This window comes from Furipterus horrens, unplaced genomic scaffold, assembly GCF_987537825.1.
Source record: "Furipterus horrens unplaced genomic scaffold, mFurHor1.1.pri manual_scaffold_7, whole genome shotgun sequence".
Taxonomy (NCBI): domain Eukaryota; kingdom Metazoa; phylum Chordata; class Mammalia; order Chiroptera; family Furipteridae; genus Furipterus; species Furipterus horrens.
In genome coordinates this window covers 77,073,248-77,094,853 of record NW_028327177.1, presented here as the reverse complement: position 1 = coordinate 77,094,853, position 21,606 = coordinate 77,073,248, and the positions used below count along the sequence as shown (strand labels likewise).

The window sequence follows — 21,606 nt, the reverse complement described above, 5'->3', positions numbered from 1 at the left end:
AGGAGCAAAATATAAGATTTAAAATAAAATAAAAAAACTAGTAAAATGATACACACAAACTTGAAAGAAAAGAAATGAATGTTAAAAAGCTATGCAGGACAGAAATAATGTAAATAATGAAGAAGACCTTGGTGGAATTTGTCTCAGTAGAATACAGTATTTACCACTGTTTTCTCTTTCTGGATATGCCCCCGTGATGTCAAATGGTGTCCTAGTCTGGCCCTACGCAGCCTATTCGAGACTACGAGCAATCCACAGTCTCTGGCTGTCTCCTTCAGATTTGGCTGGTACTCGCTGTTCTGCCCTGCCAGCATTCTATCTTCCCAGGGCCCAGGAGTGGTTCATTGAATGCCGCAAGAGGACTGCCAGTATCTTCTCCACCTGCCTCCAGAGGTGGCCTCTGGTGCAATTGGAAGGGTGGGAAATCTCAGTCATCCACAGGGAGCACTGTTCAGTCCTCAGGGAAGATGATGGGAGTGTTTCCCTGCCATCTCACCACTCGTGTTGGTCTGCCCCAGATTCTTTCCAATTATGAATGGTTTCTGGTGAATTAGCCATCTTTTTTTCTGTGAGGGGCCAATCTGTATAAAGGGGCCACTTTTTTTCTGCTTGGCACACACAGCAGCTCTGTGTAGGCACTGAAGTTGGGCAGGGCCCTGAATACCCCTTGTTGCACCTGTCTTAAACCTCTCTGCCCTGCTGGTTTTAGTGGATCATGGCCCAAGGAATAGTGTAGCTCAAGGTGTCCGGTAAAAAAGGCCCTTTCAGAGCTTTTTCTTTTTTCCCCTGTGGAAATGCACTCAGCAGAGGACTCCTGAGCCTGGCATCACTGATTGTGTAGCCTATAATCCCACAGGTGGGGGTTGGGCTAGCCTGCCTGTGAGGGGACCTGCCTGGCTGCAGTGAATCTCAGGTGTTCAGGTGCTGGTCATCCAGTATCCAGCCTGTCACTCTCTTGCAGGAGACTTGGGCCTGAACTATCACCTCTATATGGTCCCCTGTACACCAGCCATACTGGGTTGGGTCCAACAGTCCCTTCACCATGACTCTACCCCTCTGAGTTCTGTGTTGTCAGAGCTGCTGTGCATGTGCGCATGTGCATGCAAGCACTGGGTTGCTGTTGAGTCTCGAGTCTCATCTCAGGTCCTCGGAGTTTCTCTGTGGCCTCCACGCTGCAGCACCAAGCCCTGGTGGGAGTGCTGTACACACCACCACACCACTCCCCCCAAAATCACAGTCACTCTCAGTCATGGCTGGCCACAGCCTGGCAGAGCCTCCAACAGTTTTAAATTCGGTTTCTCTCTGCATCTCTCCTGGATGGTGCTGAGAAGAATCCCACAGCAATACTATAATAATGGGGCAGTAGTGGGGTGCTGTTCCTGCCCCCTCTAGTGATTCTCAGCCTCAGGTAGGTCTGCTCCTGCTGCACTGTTTCTGAAGCCAGCACCTCCCTGGCTGTCTCCCTCTGCCCCTGGAGCTTACAGCTCCTATGCCAATCCACAGCCTCCCCGAATCTGTGAAGCCAGGGTGCTGGCTTGGGCAGCGGCAGCGACAGTGGCAGTTGTTCCACTAAGAGAGCCTGGGCCCCCTTCTCACGAGTGCCCTGCAGGCAGGCAGGGTCTTGTCCACTCATGCACATACCTCACTTTTTTCTGCGTATGCACTCACTCACACATGCTCTCACCCTCCACTGGATTTTCAAGTTGACTGCTTTGTGATTTAGCTGCAAGACTGGTCCAGGCCTAGGAGCAAATGGAGAGAGATTCCAGCTACTCTGCAGCCATCTTGGATCCTCCAGAATATACATTCTTTTCAACTGCACATTTTCCAAGTAGACCACGTGTTATGCTACAAAACAAGTCTCAATAAATTTAAGAAACTGGAATAATAGCAAGTATCTTCTCTGGCCACAATAGTATAAAATTATAAATTATGAGAAAAAAATGAAGAACACACAAACCGATAGAGGTAACTAACATATTACAAAACAATAAATGGGTTAACAATGAGATCAAGGAAGAAATCAAGAGATACTGAGACAAATGCAAATCAAAACAAAACAACCCCAAATCTATGGAACACAGCAAAAGAAGCCCTAAGAGGAAAATTCACAGCAATACAGGCCTATCTCAAGAAATATGAGAAACTCAAATAAATAATGTAATCTTTCACCTAAAGGAAATAGAAAAAGAACAACAAACAAAGCCCTAACTGAATAGAAGAAAGAAAATAATAAAGATTATAGTCGGAATAAATGAAATAGAGCCTAAAAAATATAAAAGATTAACGAGACCAAGAGCTAGTTCTTTGAAAATATAAATGATTGATAAACCTTTAACCAACCTCATGACAAAAAGGAAAGGACCCAAATAAATAAAATTATAAATTAAAGAGAGTGACAACTAACACTACAGAAATACAAGAGACTGCATTAAAAAAAAAAAAAAAAAAAAAAAAACCTCATGCAATTATATACAGCAAATTGGAAAATGTGAAAAAAAGTGAATAAATTCCTAGAAAATACAGAGTCCAAGACCGAACCAAGAAGTTAAAGAAATTCTAAATAGACCAATTGCAACCAATTGGTTAAACAACCAAAAAACTCCCAGTAAAAAGTCCTGGACCATGTGGTTTAACAGGTGAATTTTACCAAATATTCAAAGAAGAACTAACGACTACTTTTCTCAAACTATTCCAAAAAAATCAAGAAGAGTTAAGTCTCCTAAGCTCATTTTATGAGGTCAGCATTATCCTAATTCCAAGATTAAAAAAACACCACAAAGAAAGAAAATTTTAGGTCAATATTCCTGATGAACAGAGATGCAAAATTCCTCAACAAGATATTAGCAAACAATTCAGCAACACATTAAAAAGGTCATACAAGATGAAGAAAGATTTATTCCTGCGATGCAAGGTTGATTCAATACCCACTAAACAATTAATGGGATACACCATATAAACAAAATGAAGAATAAAAATCACATGATCATATCAATGGATGGAGAAAAAACATTTGACAAAATTCAACACTTACTAATGATTATCTCTCACTACAGTAGGAATAGGGGAAACATATTTCAACACAATAAAGACCATATATGACAAACCCACAGCTGACATCATACTCAATAAAGAAAAACTAAAACCATTTTCTTTAAGACTATAAACAAGATAGGAATGCCCACTTTCGCTACTCTTATTCAACATAATATGGGAAGTCCTAGCCACAGGAAAAAACAAAACAAAAAACAAAAAAAAAAAAGAAGAAATAAGATAAATATAAATTGGAAAGGAAGAGGTAAAACTGTCATTATTTGCAGATGATATGATACTGTACATAGAGAACCCTAAATATTCCACCAAAAAGCTTCTAGAACTGATAAATGAATTCAGCAACGTAGCACGACACAAGTATTCATAAATTCATGCATTGTTATACACCAATAATGTGAACTATCAGAAAAAGGTACTAAGAAAACAATCTCATTTATAATTGCATCAAAATATAAAATACCTAGGAAATAAATTTAACCAAGAAGATAAAGATCTGTACTTGGAAAATTATAAGACATTAAGAGAGAATTTAAAGAAGATACAAATAAATGGAAGCATATATTGGGCTCATGGATAAGAAGAATCAATATTGTTAAAATGTTCATACTACACAAATTATAGATTCAACTCAGTCTCTATCAAAATACCAATGGCGTTTTTCACAGAACTAGAACCAATAATCCAAAAGTTTATATGGAACCACAACAGACCCCAAATAGCCATAGCAATCTTGAAAAAGAAGGACAAAGCTGAAGGTATCAAACTGTACTACAAGGCTATCGTAATCAAAAAAGCATGGTACTGGAACAAAAACAGACATAAATCAATGGAACAGAATAGAAAGCCTAGACATAACCCCATGCCTATAAGGTCAATTAGCATATGACAAAGGAGGCAAGAACATGCAATTGGGTAAACAGAGTCTATTCAATAAATGGTGTTGGGAAAATTAGACAGATACATGCAAAAAATGAAACCAGACCACCTTCTTAGACCATAAACAAGAATAAACTCAAAATGAATAAAAGACTTAAATGTAAGACTTGAAACCATAAAACTCCTAGAAGAAAATATAGGCAGTAAACCCTGACATTTCTCTTAGCAATATTTTTTCTAATATATCTCCCAGGACAAGGGAAACAAAAGAAAAAATAAACAAATGGGACTACACCAAACCAATTTAAGTTTTTTAAAGCAAAGAAAATCATCAACAAAATGAAAAGACAACTGACAACTTACTGGATGGAAGAAGACATTCACCAGTGATACATCTGATAAGGGATTAATATCCAAAATTTATAAATAACTCATACAACTCAATACCACCACCCCAAACAAATAAACAAACAAAACCCAAACAATCTACCTAAAAAATAAGTTGAGGACCTAAATAGACATTTCTCCAAAGAGGACATACAGATGGTGCCAATTAAAACCACAATGAGATATCACCTCACATCTGCCAGAATGGCTATCAGCAATAAATTAACCAACAAGTGTTGGTTAGAATGCTGAGAAAAGGGAACCCTAAGTGCACTGTTGGTGGGAATGCAGACTGGTGCAGCCTCTGTGGAAAACAGCATGGAATTTCCTCAGAAAAATTAAAAATGGAACTGCCTTTTGACCCAGCATTCCCACTTCTGGGAATATATCCTAAGAATCCCAAAACACCAATCTGAAAGAACTTATGCAACCCTATGTTCATAGCAGCGTTATTTACAATAGCCAAGATCTGGAAACAGCCCAAGTGCCCATTAGTAGATGAGTGGATAAAAAAGCTGTGGTACACATAAGCAATGGAATATTTCTTGGCCTTAGAAAGAAGGAAATCTTACCATTTGCAAGAGCATGGATGGTCCTAGAAGGTATTATGCTAAGTGAAATAAGTTAGAGAAAGACAAATACCACATGATTTCACTTATATGGAAAATCTAAAGAACAAAATAAATAAACAAAACAGAAACAGATTCATATATACAGAGAACAGATTGGTGGGGAGGGGTTGTGGGGGCTGGGTGAAGAAGGTGAAGCAATTAAGAAGTACAAATTGGTAGTTACAAAATAGTCATGAGAATGTAAATTACACCATAGGAATGCAATTGATAATATTGTAATAACTGTTTCCAGTGCAAGATGAGTATAGAAAATATTGGGGCATTATTTTATAAAGTATGATTGTCTAACCTCTGTGCTGTACACCAAGTCTAATATAAATAATATTGAATGTCAACTGTGATTGAAAATTTAAAAAAATAATAAATATTTCAATAAACAGAAAAAAGTTAGGAAATGTCAGACTGGATAAAATAGCAAGACCCAACAATAATGCTGTCTACAACAAATATACTTTAAATATAAAGCAGAAATATGTTAAAAGAAAAAAGATAGAATGTCTACTTGTCTTTCTGCAGGAAGTATACAAGAAGTTTTAATTTAACAAATATTTACTGAGCAGCTGCTATGAATATGTGAGAAAAACTGTTAAGAGAACAAAAGAATTATGAGCATTCATTCAAAACCCCACACTGGTATACATGAGCGAATTTATACACACACACACACACACACACACACACCATGAAATCCCAATTCAGGTTGTAAGCAAAATTTGAATTTATATTGATCCTTAGCTTGATTTTATGAGCATATCCTAGCATAAAATAATTTTTTAAATAAAAAAAATAGAAAAAGATATAAACTGCTTTTTTGAAGATAATAGATTTATTTTTATTAAAACATTTTTTATTGTTATTCTATTACAGTTGTCCCCATTTTTCCCCTTTGCCCTCCTCTGTCCATCCCATTCCCCACTCCCATGAAAAGAAAGCTCAAGTGGCTACAATAATATCACTCTAAGTAAATTTCAGAACAAAGAATATTACCATCAATGAAGAGGGTGAATTAATAATATAAAGCAGTCAATTCACTAAGAGGGCACAATTCTAATCTTTTTTGCTTCTGATAACATAACTATTAGAAGTGTAAAGAGAAATAAACTAATCCATAATTATAGTATGAGATTTCAACACTCCTCTCTCACTAACTGATAGACCAAGTAGACAGAAAATCAGTAAGACTATAAAATATTTTAATAACAGTATCAAGCATTCACATTCGTAAAACATTCTATCCAACAATCAACCAAACATGTCCTTGTGAAATGCACATGGAGCATTTAGCAGCACAGACCATATTCTGACCCATACAGCTAGTCTCGGGTTTAATAGAATTCAAGTCACACAAGTATGTTCTCAACCTACATTTTATAAGAATTCAACATGGAACACAAAACCATGTGTAAGACCTAAAACAGTAAAACTTCTAGAAGAAAACATAGGTTTAGGCAAAGCCTTCTTAGATATGACAACAAAAGCATGATTCATAAAATAATCCAAATTGATAAGCCAAACTTCAAAATTGCAATGTTCTGCTCTTCAAAAAGGCACTATTAAAAAAAAAGACAAGCCACACAAACTAGGAGAAAATATTTTCAAATTATATATCTGAAAAAGATCTGGTTTCTGGAATATACAAACTCTTGAAAGTATAAAGAACTCTTAAAAGTCAATAAGAAAATAAATGGTCTAATGAAAAAAAAATTGAACAGATGCATCAGCAAAAAAGATATGGCAAATAAGCACATGAAAATACACTCAACATCATTAGTCATTATTCCCACCATCATAGAAATTCTATTCCCAGTCAAACTATCAATTAAGTATGAAGGTAAAATAAGGGCATTGCCAGCTATGTAAAATCTCAAAAAACATTTAGCCCCAATGTACCTTTCTCATGAAGCTACTGATGTATGCACATCACCTAAAGATGAAATAAAAGAATAAACCAAGAAAGAGAAAAATGTGGGCTCCAGTACACAAGAGATCTGACATCGAAAGGGAGATGAGACAAACATGATGGCGAGGGAGTGTCAGGGCAGCAGCTGTGCAGACCAGACAGGAGTATGAGATGGAAGGTTCCAGGAAAGACATCTCCAAGGACAGAAACATAACCAAAAGAACAGATGATGAATTTGGCTCTATTGAGCAAAATTGTATGGTTCTGTCAAAATGTGTGCAGTTAACTGAGTTATAGGCAGATGTCTTTTTAAGGGGAAAAAAGAATAATTATTTCTAAGGAAAATAAAAATGTGACTTACAAAATGTAGTTGTAATAAATGATTCAGCTGTGAACTACATTATACAGTGTGGAATTTTACAATTCCACAACTCACTGATGCTGAGCTGATTCTAAACTTGCACTCATTAAACTAGTTCTCTGCCCTTTAGAAAGTGGTGAAGAGAGGCAGGGTGTGTCCGAGAAATGAAGCTGTTTAACCAAAATGTTCATGACACCATACTTGGACTGCCTCAAGGTAACATGGAAGTCTACCAAGAAATTGCCATGGTTGAGCCTTTTATATGACTTGTTTCACCTTAAACATCTGTCTGACTAGTCTCTAAGACATTTTATTTTTGCAGATACTCTCCCCAACAATTGTAATAACTGCCCAATGAAAAAATCTCTACCTCTTCTAAATCGAATACCAATGCAAAGCTTGGTGGTGGGGTAGGTATATAAGGGTGGGTATTTTAGAATTAAACTTTCATTTTTCATTACAAGAAAGTCATTGGATAATAGGTAAAACAGAAAGTCAAGAAAGAGTAGGTACATATCTAAAGATGTGTCCTATGGGCCTCAGTTCCATAGCTTAGAGCATGCCCCCAAAAGCTATATAATAGAAAATATAGTCTCTGTAATTCTCTAGAATAGAAAGTAACAATAATCAATGCACAATCTGACCTGAGTAAGAGAGGTGAAGAGAGGATTACAGCAGTAGAAGCTTTGACATGTAACATTCATACCATTTTTCCACCCACTGGAAGAGAACATGTAAGGAACAGGTGTGATCCTATAATCTTCTGATACATGGTAGCCCCTTTATCCAAGTGGCAGCACTCAATCTTTAAAAGCAAAATTTAGAATCACAACAGGACTTAACCACTAGAGGTACCTGAAACAACTATCAAACATAATGGAAAAGAGAGGCGCCACATAAAACAAGGCTTTTTTCCCCCACTTAGAGCCATGGCTAAAACTTGAAAAAAACTTACTGCAATTAAAATTTATTATGTAAAAATGAAATTGTAAATGGCAATACATGCTAGTGTAGATTTCTGTTTCTTTTCAATATTGTAAGTATTCATTTTCAGGTGACTGCCTAGAGCATAATGGTTTCTCTCAATTCTGCATCAGGTAATACAACCCCCCAGTTTAATATTTAGAAGATATTGATAGTTTTCCCTCAATTATGTATTGGTCAATACAACACAGCCCTGTATGTATTTATTAAGAATTCAGATATTCAGGCCAGACAGACTAGCTTTTTAACCTTGCTTTGCCACTTTGTGCTGTGTGGCCACAGACTGTTTAATATAACTGCTCTAATTAATATGAGACTTAAGGTTCCTCATGTGTCAAATGGGGGTACAGGGTTCTGAAGGAGTAAATTAGGTAATGTATGCAAAACACCTTGGTGCACTACTGGACCTAAAAAACATAACAGCTTTCCCAGCAGATAGACATTGCAATACATGTATAAAGCTAGTGACTGAATAAGAATTTTTAAACCCCCTTTTCCAAGTTTATTTCAGCTTCACAGCATGCAAATACTGAAGCACATCAAAAGGAAAACACATAACCACATGGCAAGGCATGACTTCTTTCTGTGGCCAGCCTTAGGGAAGAGCACAAGAATTCACACCTTAAGGGCCTACATTCATTCAGAAAGCAAAAGCAAGATGTCCACATTGCTTTCCAGTCCCCTACTCATCTTTTAATAAGGATACTTTCAAAAGTTACAGAGGTGACCTGACTTTATGCAACTATCACCATTACCCAATTTTAGAACATTTTCATCACCCCCAAGACAAATCCAGTACCCAATGACAGTTACTCTCCAATCCTCTCCCTGGCAACTACTAATATACTTTTTGTCTGCATGGATGGCCTCTTCTGGGCATTTAATACAAATGGGACCATATAATATGTGATCTCTTGTGTTTAGGTGCTTTCACTAAGCATGTTTTAAAGGTTCATCTGTGTTGTAGCATATATCAGTACTTCATGCCTTTTTTTCAATGAATAACTATATCACATTTTGTTTATCCATTCATCCATTGATGGACATTTGGATTGTTTCTTCCTTTTGGCTATTATGAAAAATGATGCTATGAATATTTGTGTACAAATTTTCCTATGAACATGCTTTCATTTCCCTTGGGTATATATCTAGGAGTGGAATTGCAGGGTCATAAGGTAACTTTATATTTAACTTTTTGAAGAACTGCCAAATTATCTTCCAAAGCACCTGCATTGTATGAGGGTTCCAATTTCTCCACAAAATCACCATTTGTTATTGTCTGTCTTTTGGATAAGAGCCACCCTGGTAGGTGTGAAGTGGTATTTTTTGATTCGCATTTTCCTAATGACCAACGATGTTAAGCATCTTTCTTTGAGTTTATTGGTCATTTGTATGTCTTTCCAGAGAAATGCCTGTTCAAATCCTTTGCCCATATTTAATTGGGTTGTTTTTATATTGTTGAGTTATGAGTTCTTTATATATCTTTGATAGAAATCCTCATCAGAGCTATAATCTGACAATATTTTCTCCCATTCTGTAGATTGCATTTTCACGTTCTTGAAGGTGCTCTTTGAAACACAATTTTTTTTAAAAATTTAATTGAACTTATTGGGATGACTGGTTAATAAAATTATATGAAGCACAAACTTTCAAATTTTTAATGAAGTCCAATTTATCTATTTTTCTTCTGTTACTTGTTCTTTTGGTGTAATACCTAAGAAACCGGTGCCTAATCCAAAGTCATGAAGATTTACTCCTTTTTTCTTCTAAGAGTTTTATAGTTTTTAGCTCTTACTCTTAGATCTATGATTCATTTTGAGTTAATTTTTATATATGGTGTGAGGTAGGGGTCCAACTTCATTCTTTAGCATGTGGAGAAAATCAATTGTTGGAATAATTTTCACTAAAGCTACAATATGCCATGCATAAACACACAGATATTCGTTCAACAAATATATGCAACAAAAACAATATTTTGAGATATGAACTGATAATTTTTCTCCCTCTATTTTTCCCTTTCCTTCCCAACATTCAAGCACATAGCAGGTTCCAGGCTTCCTTGCCTAGGGGAGGTTTATGGCAAAGTAGCTTTCTGACTTTTGTTTTCTCAGACATCGAAATTGTAAGACCACAGATTCTCAGGGAAATTGAGCAATTATATTGTCCAGAAAAACAAGGAAGAAGCAGTTTTTCTCTCTGCCAGGATAGGGTGTCCACAGAAATGGAGGCATAAGGAGAAGGAAAAAAAAGGTCCTGAGAAGGAGGGGATCTGCACCCAATTTCCCAGACATATTGCTGAGAGGAATGTCTGTGGGTGTAGCTATAGCATAGGCACCTCAGCCCAGATTCTTAATGCTAAGTCTGGCATAAGGCAGCTAAGAATCATTCAACCACAATGGCTTATAAGGACAGGGACAGTATGGCAAACAACTGACCAAACATCAGGTTGGATACCCCGCCTACCCCTACACAGGCATATCCAGAATGTCTGTGTACTATGCAATCTAGGCACCACCCTGGAATTATGTCATATCCTGAAGAAGCAAGGGGCCATGATAAAACCCAAAAAGCATTAAGGTTATATATTTTTCCCCACCAGTAAGACAAAATGGCAACTCAGAGTGGAAATTAAGTTTCTAAGGAGCAGTTATATTTCTTGCATGTTGATTTTATGGATTGACATTCATACTTGTCATATAAATATTAAGAACACACTATGTACAGGACATCCTGCCAGGCTAATTGGGAGTGGGAAATATAACAGTCATGGTTAGCCAAAGTATTTACTTTCTGGTAAGCACAAATGTGAATACTAGCAGCTGCCATGAATTACACACCATTTGTGTGCGCATCTTGTGCTATACTCTAGTTCACATTTAATGGAATCTTCCTCACAACAGGCTTCTAATGCTCAGAAAAGGCAAGGGAGTTGGCTAAGAATGCGCACTAGTAATTGGTAGGACTCAGATATGTACCAAGGTAGACCTAACTCTAAGCCCATTTTCATACCTGTAATAATGACTCCCTTCCCTGGAGAGGCCAATTTGAGTGCTGTCTATTGGACCTAGAGTTTGGCTCATTCTTCTGAGTTGGGATGGGCTTAAGTCAAACCAGTCTTCTCTTATTTGGTGTTCAATGAACCCATTGGCAGATGACTGGCCGGGAACTTGAAGTTGGACAGAAGACATTGGCCAAATTGGATTCCTTGATGTTGGGACTCATGACCTACCTGTATCAGGGTGTGTCAACTAGTTCCTCTGAATAGTCTGGATTTTTATTACCATTCATGCCATTTCTATGTCCAGCAAGGAAGTATCATATCTGACTTGGGGAAAATATATCAACTTTTCTATTTATGTGCAAAAGGAACAATTTGGTTATATGCAAAATGGAAATATTTCTTATAGGGAATAAAAACCCTCATAGAGCTGTTTTGCTTTGAGGTGCAGGAACTTAATTTGGTGCCTAAGAAACTATTTTAAATTCTTGTCTGAAGCTTCCTAGAAACAATAAAAGGAAAATAAGTTGATTCTGGCAATGAAATATTAATAGTTTTTCCTTAAGTATTAATTTACTGAACAAATGTTGAGCATGAAAGAGCAGGCATATAAATGGGAGAGCCATGATTTACACATTTTCTACTGCTGCTTCTGCTATTTCATCCTGGATAAATGACTAAACCAAATTTCAAATCCTAAAGAGAAACGTACTGAGCCAAAGAGAGTAGTAAAAAGCACAGAGAAATCTAACTTATAAGGTACTACTGTCTCTTCTTTTGTGTCCTTATCTAAGGAATAAATCTCTCCCCATTTGGGATCGTATAACCACATAACTTGCATTTTCTCATAAACAAACTGGACTTCAGAGTTAGGGACCCTCAGAAATCAGTTAGTCCAATGTCCAATTTTGTAAATGTGGACATTAGAGATTCAAGACGTTAAGTGACTAGTCTGATGTCATGTGCTCATTAGCACAAATATCATTATTTCAATTATATGGGAAGGGTACTGACCTAGGAATAAGAAGACCTAGCTTCTACTTCCCACTCACTCATTAATGAGTCACTCTGTTTATAAAATAAAAGTGTTAGATTAGATGGTTTTTGAAAATCCTTTCCTTTCTGAAGGAACTATATTTCTGTGGACATGAACATTAGTAGGTTTTGTTTGTTTTTAGACATTTAATAACTTTCTTTGCAGCTGTGATAAAGAAGCAATATGTATGGAGTTATGAGTGTGGGCTTTAGGGCCAGATGTCTGCCTTATAAACCCAGTTCTCATTTACTTGTGGTGAAAGCCTAAACAAAGTACTTAACCTAACTGCCTTATCTGCAAAATGAAGATTGTAACAGTACCTACTACACATGGCCCTTACAATGATTAAATGAAATAGCTCATGTCAAGGTTTCAGTACAACAGTGTATAGCACATAGGAAATGCTCAGTAAATGAAGATTGCCATTAGAATTATCATAAAATAACTAGAGTAGGTGTTTTTGTGTAGGCTATAAGAAGGCATTCCCTCCTTTGGGGAGACGCAACCCAAGTGCTAAGGTCCACATCAAGACAGAATCTCATTCTCTATGACTATGTGTCTTGCTTTTTTAAAAAAGAAACCGTTTCCCAACCTCCCTTCCTGAGTGGTAGCCAATGTCATGTAAGTGTTTGTTATAACGTAGGACTTCTTAAAAGCTCTTCAGAGAACACCTACTGGGATGGCAGGAACACTTTTGCTCTTGTCTTCTTTTCCTTCTTTCTGCCTGGAATGCAGAAGCAATGGCTGGGGTGCCAGCAGCCTACTGCTCATGTGGGAAGAGCTACAGATTTTCAGAGATTCAGTCCTTGGCCCAACAGTTCAAAGCTAGCAATCACTGACCTCCAGACTTCTATTTCATGAGAAAATAAACTGATGTACATTTTTAGCTACTATTATCAAAGTGCTATCCTAACCAAAATACTCTCCAAAATGGATTTCTCTTTTCTGTCAAATATTCACAGACCTGCCTGGTCAGCCACTGCCCCTAGCCACTTAAGGGTGCTAAGTTAGATCGCTATTGACTGTCATCTACATTTCTGCAAAATGTCCACACCGTCCTCAAGGTCCTTGCTACTCCAAGTATGGCCTGTGGACCAGCAGCATTAGTGTCACTGAGGAACTTGTTAGAAATACAGAAATTTCCGTCCCCATTCCAGACCTAATGAATCAGAATCTGCATTTCCGGGCAGTGATTTCTGTGTGCTTTGAAGGTGGAGGCTCCAGATTCACTTTCAGGCTCTGCTGTCATTTCTCTTTCATAGTATTGCCAAGATAGTCTTTCTCAAGAACTGTGCTAAACATGTCGCTCTCCTCAAAAAACCTTCAGGGCTCCTTCCTGCTTAAAGACTAAAGTTTGGATTCCTTAAGCCTGATGATCCAGGCCTTCTATGACCTTGGGTTGTCCTGGAAATGCCCATCAAAATGCTTGCCGTGCACATAGTAGGTAGGCAATAAATAATGTTCTATTCCATAATTCTGGCTCTACTATGCTAGGCATTTGGGATACAGTGATACACAAAACAGATACGGTCTCTCGCCTTCATGGAGCTTGGAAACTAGTTGAAAGAAGAAATTTTAAAAGAAATTGAAATGTGTAATGATAAGTGCTCTGAAGAAAATGAATGGGCAGTGATAGAGTAAGACAGACTGCTCAGAATAGCCCAGAGGATGGGAGCTGTGGAGCTGGACCAGGCAGAAACAGCAGCATGTGCAAAGACAAGAACACTCGGTTTGTCTGAGGCTCAGAATAGAGGCTGCCCTTTCAAGCTTATCCAGAAAACAGATACCTTGGGAGGAAGCTGACATGGGGTCACCTTCCAGTCATTTAGGAGAATAGGCTGAATTTCTTTCCCTGACATATGTCTTCATTTGGACCACGGGTGAGGCAGAGATCTTGGCCTGCTGCACAGTCGCTGTGAGTCCAGTTTTGGAAATCAGACCTAGTGAAATATAAATCCCAGTTCCATTGCTCACTGGCACTCAACTCCCTTAACCACCAGTCCAGGGCTTCTGCTTCCTCAAGCACCAAAGTAGGGTTAAGATTAGAACCAACTTTGTAGTTATTGTGAGCAGTGAGCAAGAAGACGCTGGTAAAGCTCCCAGAACACTGCCACCCATTTCAGTGCTCAACTGAACGTTAGCGGTTACATGGTTATGATTATTCCTACCGTTAATTATTATTAGCCTTCGGGTAGAAAGCCCATGCCAGACGTTCCTGCCCCGCTGAGGCCTCCCGACCTTGCTGCCATTCCAAGCAGCAACCCCCACCCCTGCGTGACCCTACAGCGCGGGCGCCGGACATTGCCGCCGGACCCCCATTACCTGGGGCCATACACTGCTTGTCACCACCTCGTGTCTTGAGCCCTACCTCCCTACCGGACCCGCAGCTGCCGCGGCGACACCCGCAGCCCAGCCCGACCAGGGTGGCGGCCACGCGGCGCGCTCCGGCGGAGGGGAGGGGGCTCCGCGGCGGCGGCGGCGGCGGCGGCGGCGGCGCAGAGCAGAGCAGAGCAAAGCCTAGAGGCGCGTTGCAGCAACTGAGGAGAAGGAAAAGGATGCTGGGGACTGCGGACGGCCGGGAGACCCTGCAGCCTGCTGCGCCCTAGGTGCAGGGAGCGGCCGTCGCCTCCCTCGCTCATCATTCGCGAGATGGCGGCAGCGGCGGCGGCGGCGGCGGCGCGGTGGCTCGGGGAGCCCAGGAGGCGCCAGCCGGGCGCAGGCTGAGCCCCGTCAGCCCGGGAGCTCGCGCAGGGCCCACGCGGTGGTGGAGCCAAGGCCAGGAGGCCTGCGGAGCGGCAAGACCGAGAGCGGCAAGACCGAGAGCGGCCCCTGAGCGGAGCGTCGGGCCCAAGAGGCCGCGATGACGAATGCCAGCGAGCCGGGCGGCGGTGGCGGCGAGGCGGCCGCCCTGGGCATTAAGCTGGCCACTCTGAGCCTACTGCTGTGCGTGAGCCTGGCGGGCAACGTGCTGTTCGCGCTGCTCATAGTGCGGGAGCGCAGTTTGCATCGCGCCCCGTACTACCTGCTGCTCGACCTGTGCCTGGCCGACGGGCTGCGCGCGCTCGCCTGCCTCCCGGCAGTCATGCTGGCGGCTCGGCGCGCGGCGGCCGCGGCCGGGACCCCGCCGGGCGCGCTCGGCTGCAAGCTTCTCGCCTTCCTGGCCGCTCTGTTCTGCTTCCACGCCGCCTTCCTGCTGCTCGGGGTGGGTGTCACCCGCTACCTGGCCATCGCGCACCACCGCTTCTATGCCGAGCGCCTGGCCGGCTGGCCGTGCGCCGCCATGCTGGTGTGCGCCGCCTGGGCGCTGGCGCTAGCCGCGGCCTTCCCGCCGGTGCTGGATGGCGGCGGCGGCGGCGGCGACCAGGAGGACGCGCCGTGCGCCCTAGAGCAACGGCCCGACGGCGCCCCCGGCGCGCTCGGCTTCCTGCTACTGCTGGCCGCGGTCGTGGGCGCCACGCACCTCGTCTACCTCCGCCTGCTCTTCTTCATCCACGACCGCCGTAAGATGAGGCCTGCGCGCCTCGTCCCCGCCGTCAGCCACGACTGGACTTTCCATGGCCCCGGTGCTACCGGCCAGGCGGCCGCCAACTGGACGGCTGGCTTTGGCCGCGGCCCCACGCCGCCTGCACTCGTGGGCATCCGGCCCACGGGGCCCGGCCGCGGCGCGCGCCGTCTACTCGTGCTCGAGGAGTTCAAGACAGAGAAGAGGTTGTGCAAGATGTTCTATGCCATCACGCTGCTCTTCCTGCTTCTCTGGGGGCCCTACGTTGTGGCCAGTTACCTGCGGGTCTTGGTGCGGCCCAGCGCTGTACCTCAGGCCTATCTGACGGCCTCCGTGTGGCTGACCTTCGCTCAGGCTGGCATCAACCCTGTCGTGTGCTTCCTCTTCAACAGGGAGCTGAGGGACTGCTTCAGGGCCCAGTTCCCCTGCTGCCAGAGCACCCAGGCCACCCAGGCCACCCTCCCCTGCGACTTGAAAGGCATTGGTTTGTAAGGGCTCTCCCGCCGCTACACCCCAGTCCAGCCTTTCCCTTTGGCTTGGACAGTGACGTCGTTTCTTCCCCTCTGCCCCACTTTCAGTTGTCTAAAATGCCTTCAAAATGACTCAAAATGTATTAGCGCTTGGATTGTACAGACTCCATTTCCATCCCCACCCCAGCAACGGTCATTGTCCTTCTGAATCTATTTTCATCCTGAAAATAAGTCCTGGAATCTTTGTATTGGTACTGCTGTCTTTTATTCCATGTTATTACTTGTGAAAATAAAGACTAAACGAATTTTCTTCTTGCAACGTTTCCTAAAGACCATGGCCAATTTTCTACAGAAGCTATTTTTGACAACCTCAAGTGGCATTACATTTTGCAGTGAAGTAGAGGAACCTAGGGGGACTTCACAAGTTTGATTTCTTGAGGGTCTTCTGTTGGAAGCAGGAGAAAGGGGGAGGATTGTCTTAAGTTTCCTCTGAATTGCTAGCCATGGGGTCAGTGATGCTGCTCTGGTTCTTTGAAAGTGTTGAAAACTTTGTTCAGTATTGGGATTGAATTTGAAGAGCAGCTATGGGAGTGAATAGCAAGGTAGTCGTTTTTTAAAGCAGTAACAAGTAAGATTTATTTCCTTCCTTACTTTGTATTACTACAAAATACAGGTCAGTGACAACTGTTCTCTGCATTAAACCAGTCTTGAAACATTTCTATAAAACTGTAACTTTTAAAAGTTAAAAGGTGTTTTGGATAATAATGGTGTGGAGAAAATACAGTATTGCATGTTTTTGTATGTACTGATTGGGGAGCTCTGAGAAGCAGAGTACTAAATCAAAATTGTTTAGCCATTTTGCCAATAAAAATTAAGATATCTTTATGGAAACAGCTTGTGCTTTGAAGAGCCCAGTTTTATTCTGGCTCATGAAACTAATTCCCACTTTGAAAATTGTTCTTTTGTTCATGATATAAGTGAATGGCATATAATGATACTCTACTTATAGGAGACAAAGCATTTCCTTAAAACATTTGCAGGGTCAAGCTATGCTGTTCTATGATGGTTATTTTAAGTGAATAATGAGACTATAATTTAAAATAATATTTCTTTGTTAGACATATTGTAGTCTTACATTGAAAGACTAAATTCTGCAAGTACTGTATAATTTTTGCTTATGCTACATTTTTATTAATGTACCTTCTGTTTTGAGGATTTATATCTGTATTTCTCTTTGCATTATACAAATATACCGGTATTTTCACTCTGGAGTATTTTGTTATTGTTGTGTGAGGCTATGAGTGGTACTAACAGGCACCTAAGTATGGTACGTACTCATGTTCTCTTAGTCTTTTGGTGCATGTTCTTTAGGTGACCATCAACATATCTAATACATTTGCAAGCTTATCAACTTAAAATGCAAGATAAAACTCTGCAAATCTCTTTAAGGGGAAGAGCACACACGCATGCTACTTTAAAACTAGTTTTTGTGAGCATATAAACATGAGCAAAGTAATCATTTTAATTAAAAATAGTTTTAAAATAGGTGTAATAAATGTTGAAATTTATTTTAGTTGAGCATCATATAAATTATTAAATGTTCAGTCCAAGAGGGATGTCGTAAGAGGGTGTAGCCATATACTTTACCTCTGATAAATGGTCAGGATTATTTTACTTTTTAAAAGTCAGTCTGTGCAGACAGTCTCATATTTGGAAAATATGAGTAACTATTACCCTATTTCTTTCAAGGTCATAAGACCAGGTAAATGTTAATTATCCAAGGGCCATTCATCAGAAATCTCAGCTAATCTAAAGACAGAGAGGCCCAGGAAGTAAATCTCTCCTCATCTAAACATGCCCCCCACCCCCACCCCGACCTGCAACAAGTGAGCCAACTTCAAACACTAGAAGTCACTTAAGCCCATGTGGTATTCAGGATATTTAGCACCTGGCCTGGCACAGGAAACGAGCCACCATGGCCTACTCCTGACAACTCCAGCCTTGGACAGCAGCTTGGTGGCACAGACATCCGGTTGGCCCTATATGGCCTTAAGTTCATGGGTATTTTTTCATAGGAGAATCCATAAAGCGGTGAGTCTCAAATTTTAACATTAAGTATTACCTTATGTGCTTGTGAGAGATTCTTATTAGGAAGGATTGAGGTGGAACACAGGTAAGAACACTTTTAACAAGCTCCCTAGGTGGTTGGAGGTATACCTCCAGGCCTTTGTTCAGACATAATTTACTTTAGACAACATGTAAAGAAACTTGGTTATCTGGTTTTGTTTTGTTTTATTCTGATTAGATGGGCAGTTTCTAATGAGGGTTGAGTTGAAGAGTAATGAGAAATGACAGTCAACCGTAAAGGAAAAAGAGAAGAACCATGAGAGGCAGTGGAAAGGAGCTATCCAGAGAAAAAAGCTCCTCGCATCTCAACAGCTTCTTGGATCAATGAATTTATTAACATGTACTTTGATTAATAAGTTAATAAAAACCATCAAGAAAAGGTTAGTTGTGTTTCAGAATACTGTATCCATTGTACCAAGACAGTTATACGTAATGTACTAGGGGAAGTTTTCCATTAAAACAAATTTTTTATTAGGGGAGTTAACTAGCACTCCCCCACCTCAAAAAAGACACTATACTCAAGGCAACTAAAATAGATTTATTATATATCAATCCATATACGTCCTGCAATGAAATTATTGGGTCTAAAGTGAGCATTTGTGGGTTTCTCGATATCTTACATTAAGTATCTTCTCAAAAAGATCATATTTATATACATTTCAACCTGACCATCTTTGTTTCTTTAGAAAATGCAATAGCTCAAGCAAAGTGGGGAAACATATAATAAATCAATAACTGTAGTGATAAATAAGATCGCTGTACCCACTATTCATCCCTGCCAAATCTTGTCACTTTGCCTTATTGGCTTCTATCTTTCCCTTTCTCATTTTTTCTTTTCTTTTTTTCTTTCCTCCCTCTCTTATTCTCTCTCTCCCTTCTTCATTTTCCTGTCTTCATTTCTTCCCCCACCAGTTTTTATTCTCTTTTTAAAAAAGAAATAAAACTTATGAATCTTAGTGCATGTCATGGGCTCCTGGCTCCCTCTCCAATCTTACTTTCTCCCACTCCCTTCTCAATCATGTTCTCCAGCCACTTCCAGTCACTGGCAGTACCCTGAACAGGTTATACTGTGTCCTCCAAACATAGCTTTGCATTTTTTTTGTTTTGTTTTGTTTCGTGTGTCCAAAGTCTTCACTCCCTTTTTCCCAATTCAACTGCGGTTAAACTTTCAGAAGGTGAATTACTAGACAAAAAGGATTTGCCACTGCAAAATTTTCAAGACTTCCCACTTAGTCATTATTAGATTTGAGTGCCGTGATGGACTGAGTAGCAGACTTATTGTTTTAGTGGCTTTTTAAGTTGTCTGTGCACTGAAGTGGCTGAGGTTATCATGCAATGGACCAAAAATGGTGTTCTTCATACACCATGCAGATGTGTTACTCTGTGTGACCTGCCTCAAGACAAGTGACCTTCACGACTCCCTCTGTGAGGGGCAGAGGAGCTAACCCACCCATGTTTTAGACCCATATCAATATCCCTTGCATGGTTTATTAGCTGCTTCTGGAGTAAATAGAAGTAAAAGCAAACTTGATCTGAGTCCAATGGGTTCTATATGCTTTTTTTTTTCCAACTTGGACAAGACTTTTGGGGTCTAACCGAGTCCCTGAAGAAAGCCTTTTTGCTCTGCCTCTTCCTTCCTTTGGGGATATTTTTGGTGAGGGTGTGATGCTTGGAGCTGCAGCAGCTATCTTGCAACTCTGAGAAGAGATATTGTCAACACAGTAAAGATAGCAGACCAGAAATATGAAAGAACAGATATCTATTTTAATTAACATTATTGAACTTTTGAATCAAGCATGCAACCTCATATCTCTAGACTTCTGGTTTTGAAATGAAAAGTACTATTGCTTCAGGAACTAGTATTTAGGAAATCTGTCATTTGAAGCAACAATTAACCACAACATTACTTTTAAAAATTCTATCTCCTCCATTCCTTTGGTAGATATGCTTGATAGTCCGAGAGTGTATTCACAAATTTTAAAACATTAGACTTATTTAATTTACTTTTTCCAGCTATCAGATCATTCGGCCTGCTATTAACCATTAAATTAACCTGCTTCTAGAAACATAAGATAGATATGACTTGACTTCTTAGATTGAACTAAATCTAGAAGACTAGAAAGATACCCATTATTAGGCCAGTTCTGTTTAATTACACTTTATAAAATGGTCTGATATCATAAATCTAGTTACAGTAATCTGGAAAACTACCTGAATAAAGCCATCCAATCAATAGGTATTGTAAGCTAAGGAGCAGCCAGTTTCTCTATTGGGCTGTGCAGGGGTCACAGTGATAAGGAGGATCCAGTTAGAAAGCTACTGGGAGGAACTTGGCAAATGTGCCTCAAACCATAAAGCGAGGCAGACATGGAACATGACAGGAGAGGGAGCTAAATAAACAGCTGGAGAGAGGGGGATCAGACATCACAACAGATGGTCTGAGAAGTACCCCGCATTTGTTCTGCTGACCCACTCGACTGAGACAAGCAGGGGAAACCAGAAGGCCAGGCCTGATTTTCATTCTTCCTGCTTCTCATGTCTCTTTTTGACTCCCCTATTCTCCTCATTCCAGAGTCCATTTTTAAAATGAATTCCTCTAAATGAAATAAAAGCACATAATTTTCAAAATTTTCTGTTCCAGTTCTAAGTGTTCAGGTGTCAGCAAGGAATGTGTTCATTTTAATGGAGGAAGTTTGTTACATAAAATCTTGTTCAAGGAGAGCCAGCAAAGATGCTATTAATTAAAAATGTCAGAACAGCAGAGAAATCAAACAGGTAGCCCTCAAGAAAAGCACTCCCCTCCTGTCCTCTCCCAAAGGAAGGCAGAGTAGCAGGTTGACACTGCAGAAAATGGTATCTTGTGCGTTAGGTAAAGGGAAAAGAGGGTGAAAAGGCTTAGTAGGTATTCAACCCAACCTATAGCCTTGATTGCAGGCATTTAAGCTAAACAAACAGCTTGAAATTTATATCTGAAAGACCGAAGTCTTGACATTACCTCCAATTACACAGAAAAAACAGCAAAAATGTTTTAAATTGCAATGTCAAGGCCTAAATGCAATACTCTTTATTTTTCAGTAGCATTAAGGGAAAAGGTAAATTAAAGCTATTACTACAATACTTGACTTTTAGGAAAAATAATTTAGTCACTTTTAAATTAAGTTCTAAGTGGCCAGCCTATTCTACATGGAGCACATGTAAACTGTTGGATATAGTTAAAAGCTTCCCCAATGCATTTAAGTTATCTAAATTATGCCCGTCTGAGTAGTTTTCTAGAATGGA

At 40.4% G+C, this 21,606-nt stretch overlaps 1 protein-coding gene across 1 annotated transcript; it reads left to right on the top strand.

The window, feature by feature from the left end:
- Positions 1-15,039: 15,039 nt before the first annotated feature.
- GPR27 (G protein-coupled receptor 27) lies at positions 15,040-16,906 on the top strand. The gene has a single exon (XM_090283830.1). The coding sequence runs from the start codon at positions 15,089-15,091 to the stop codon at positions 16,220-16,222; it is 1,134 nt and encodes a 377-aa protein (XP_090139956.1). The 5' UTR covers positions 15,040-15,088; the 3' UTR covers positions 16,223-16,906.
- The last annotated feature ends 4,700 nt before the right edge of the window (positions 16,907-21,606 follow it).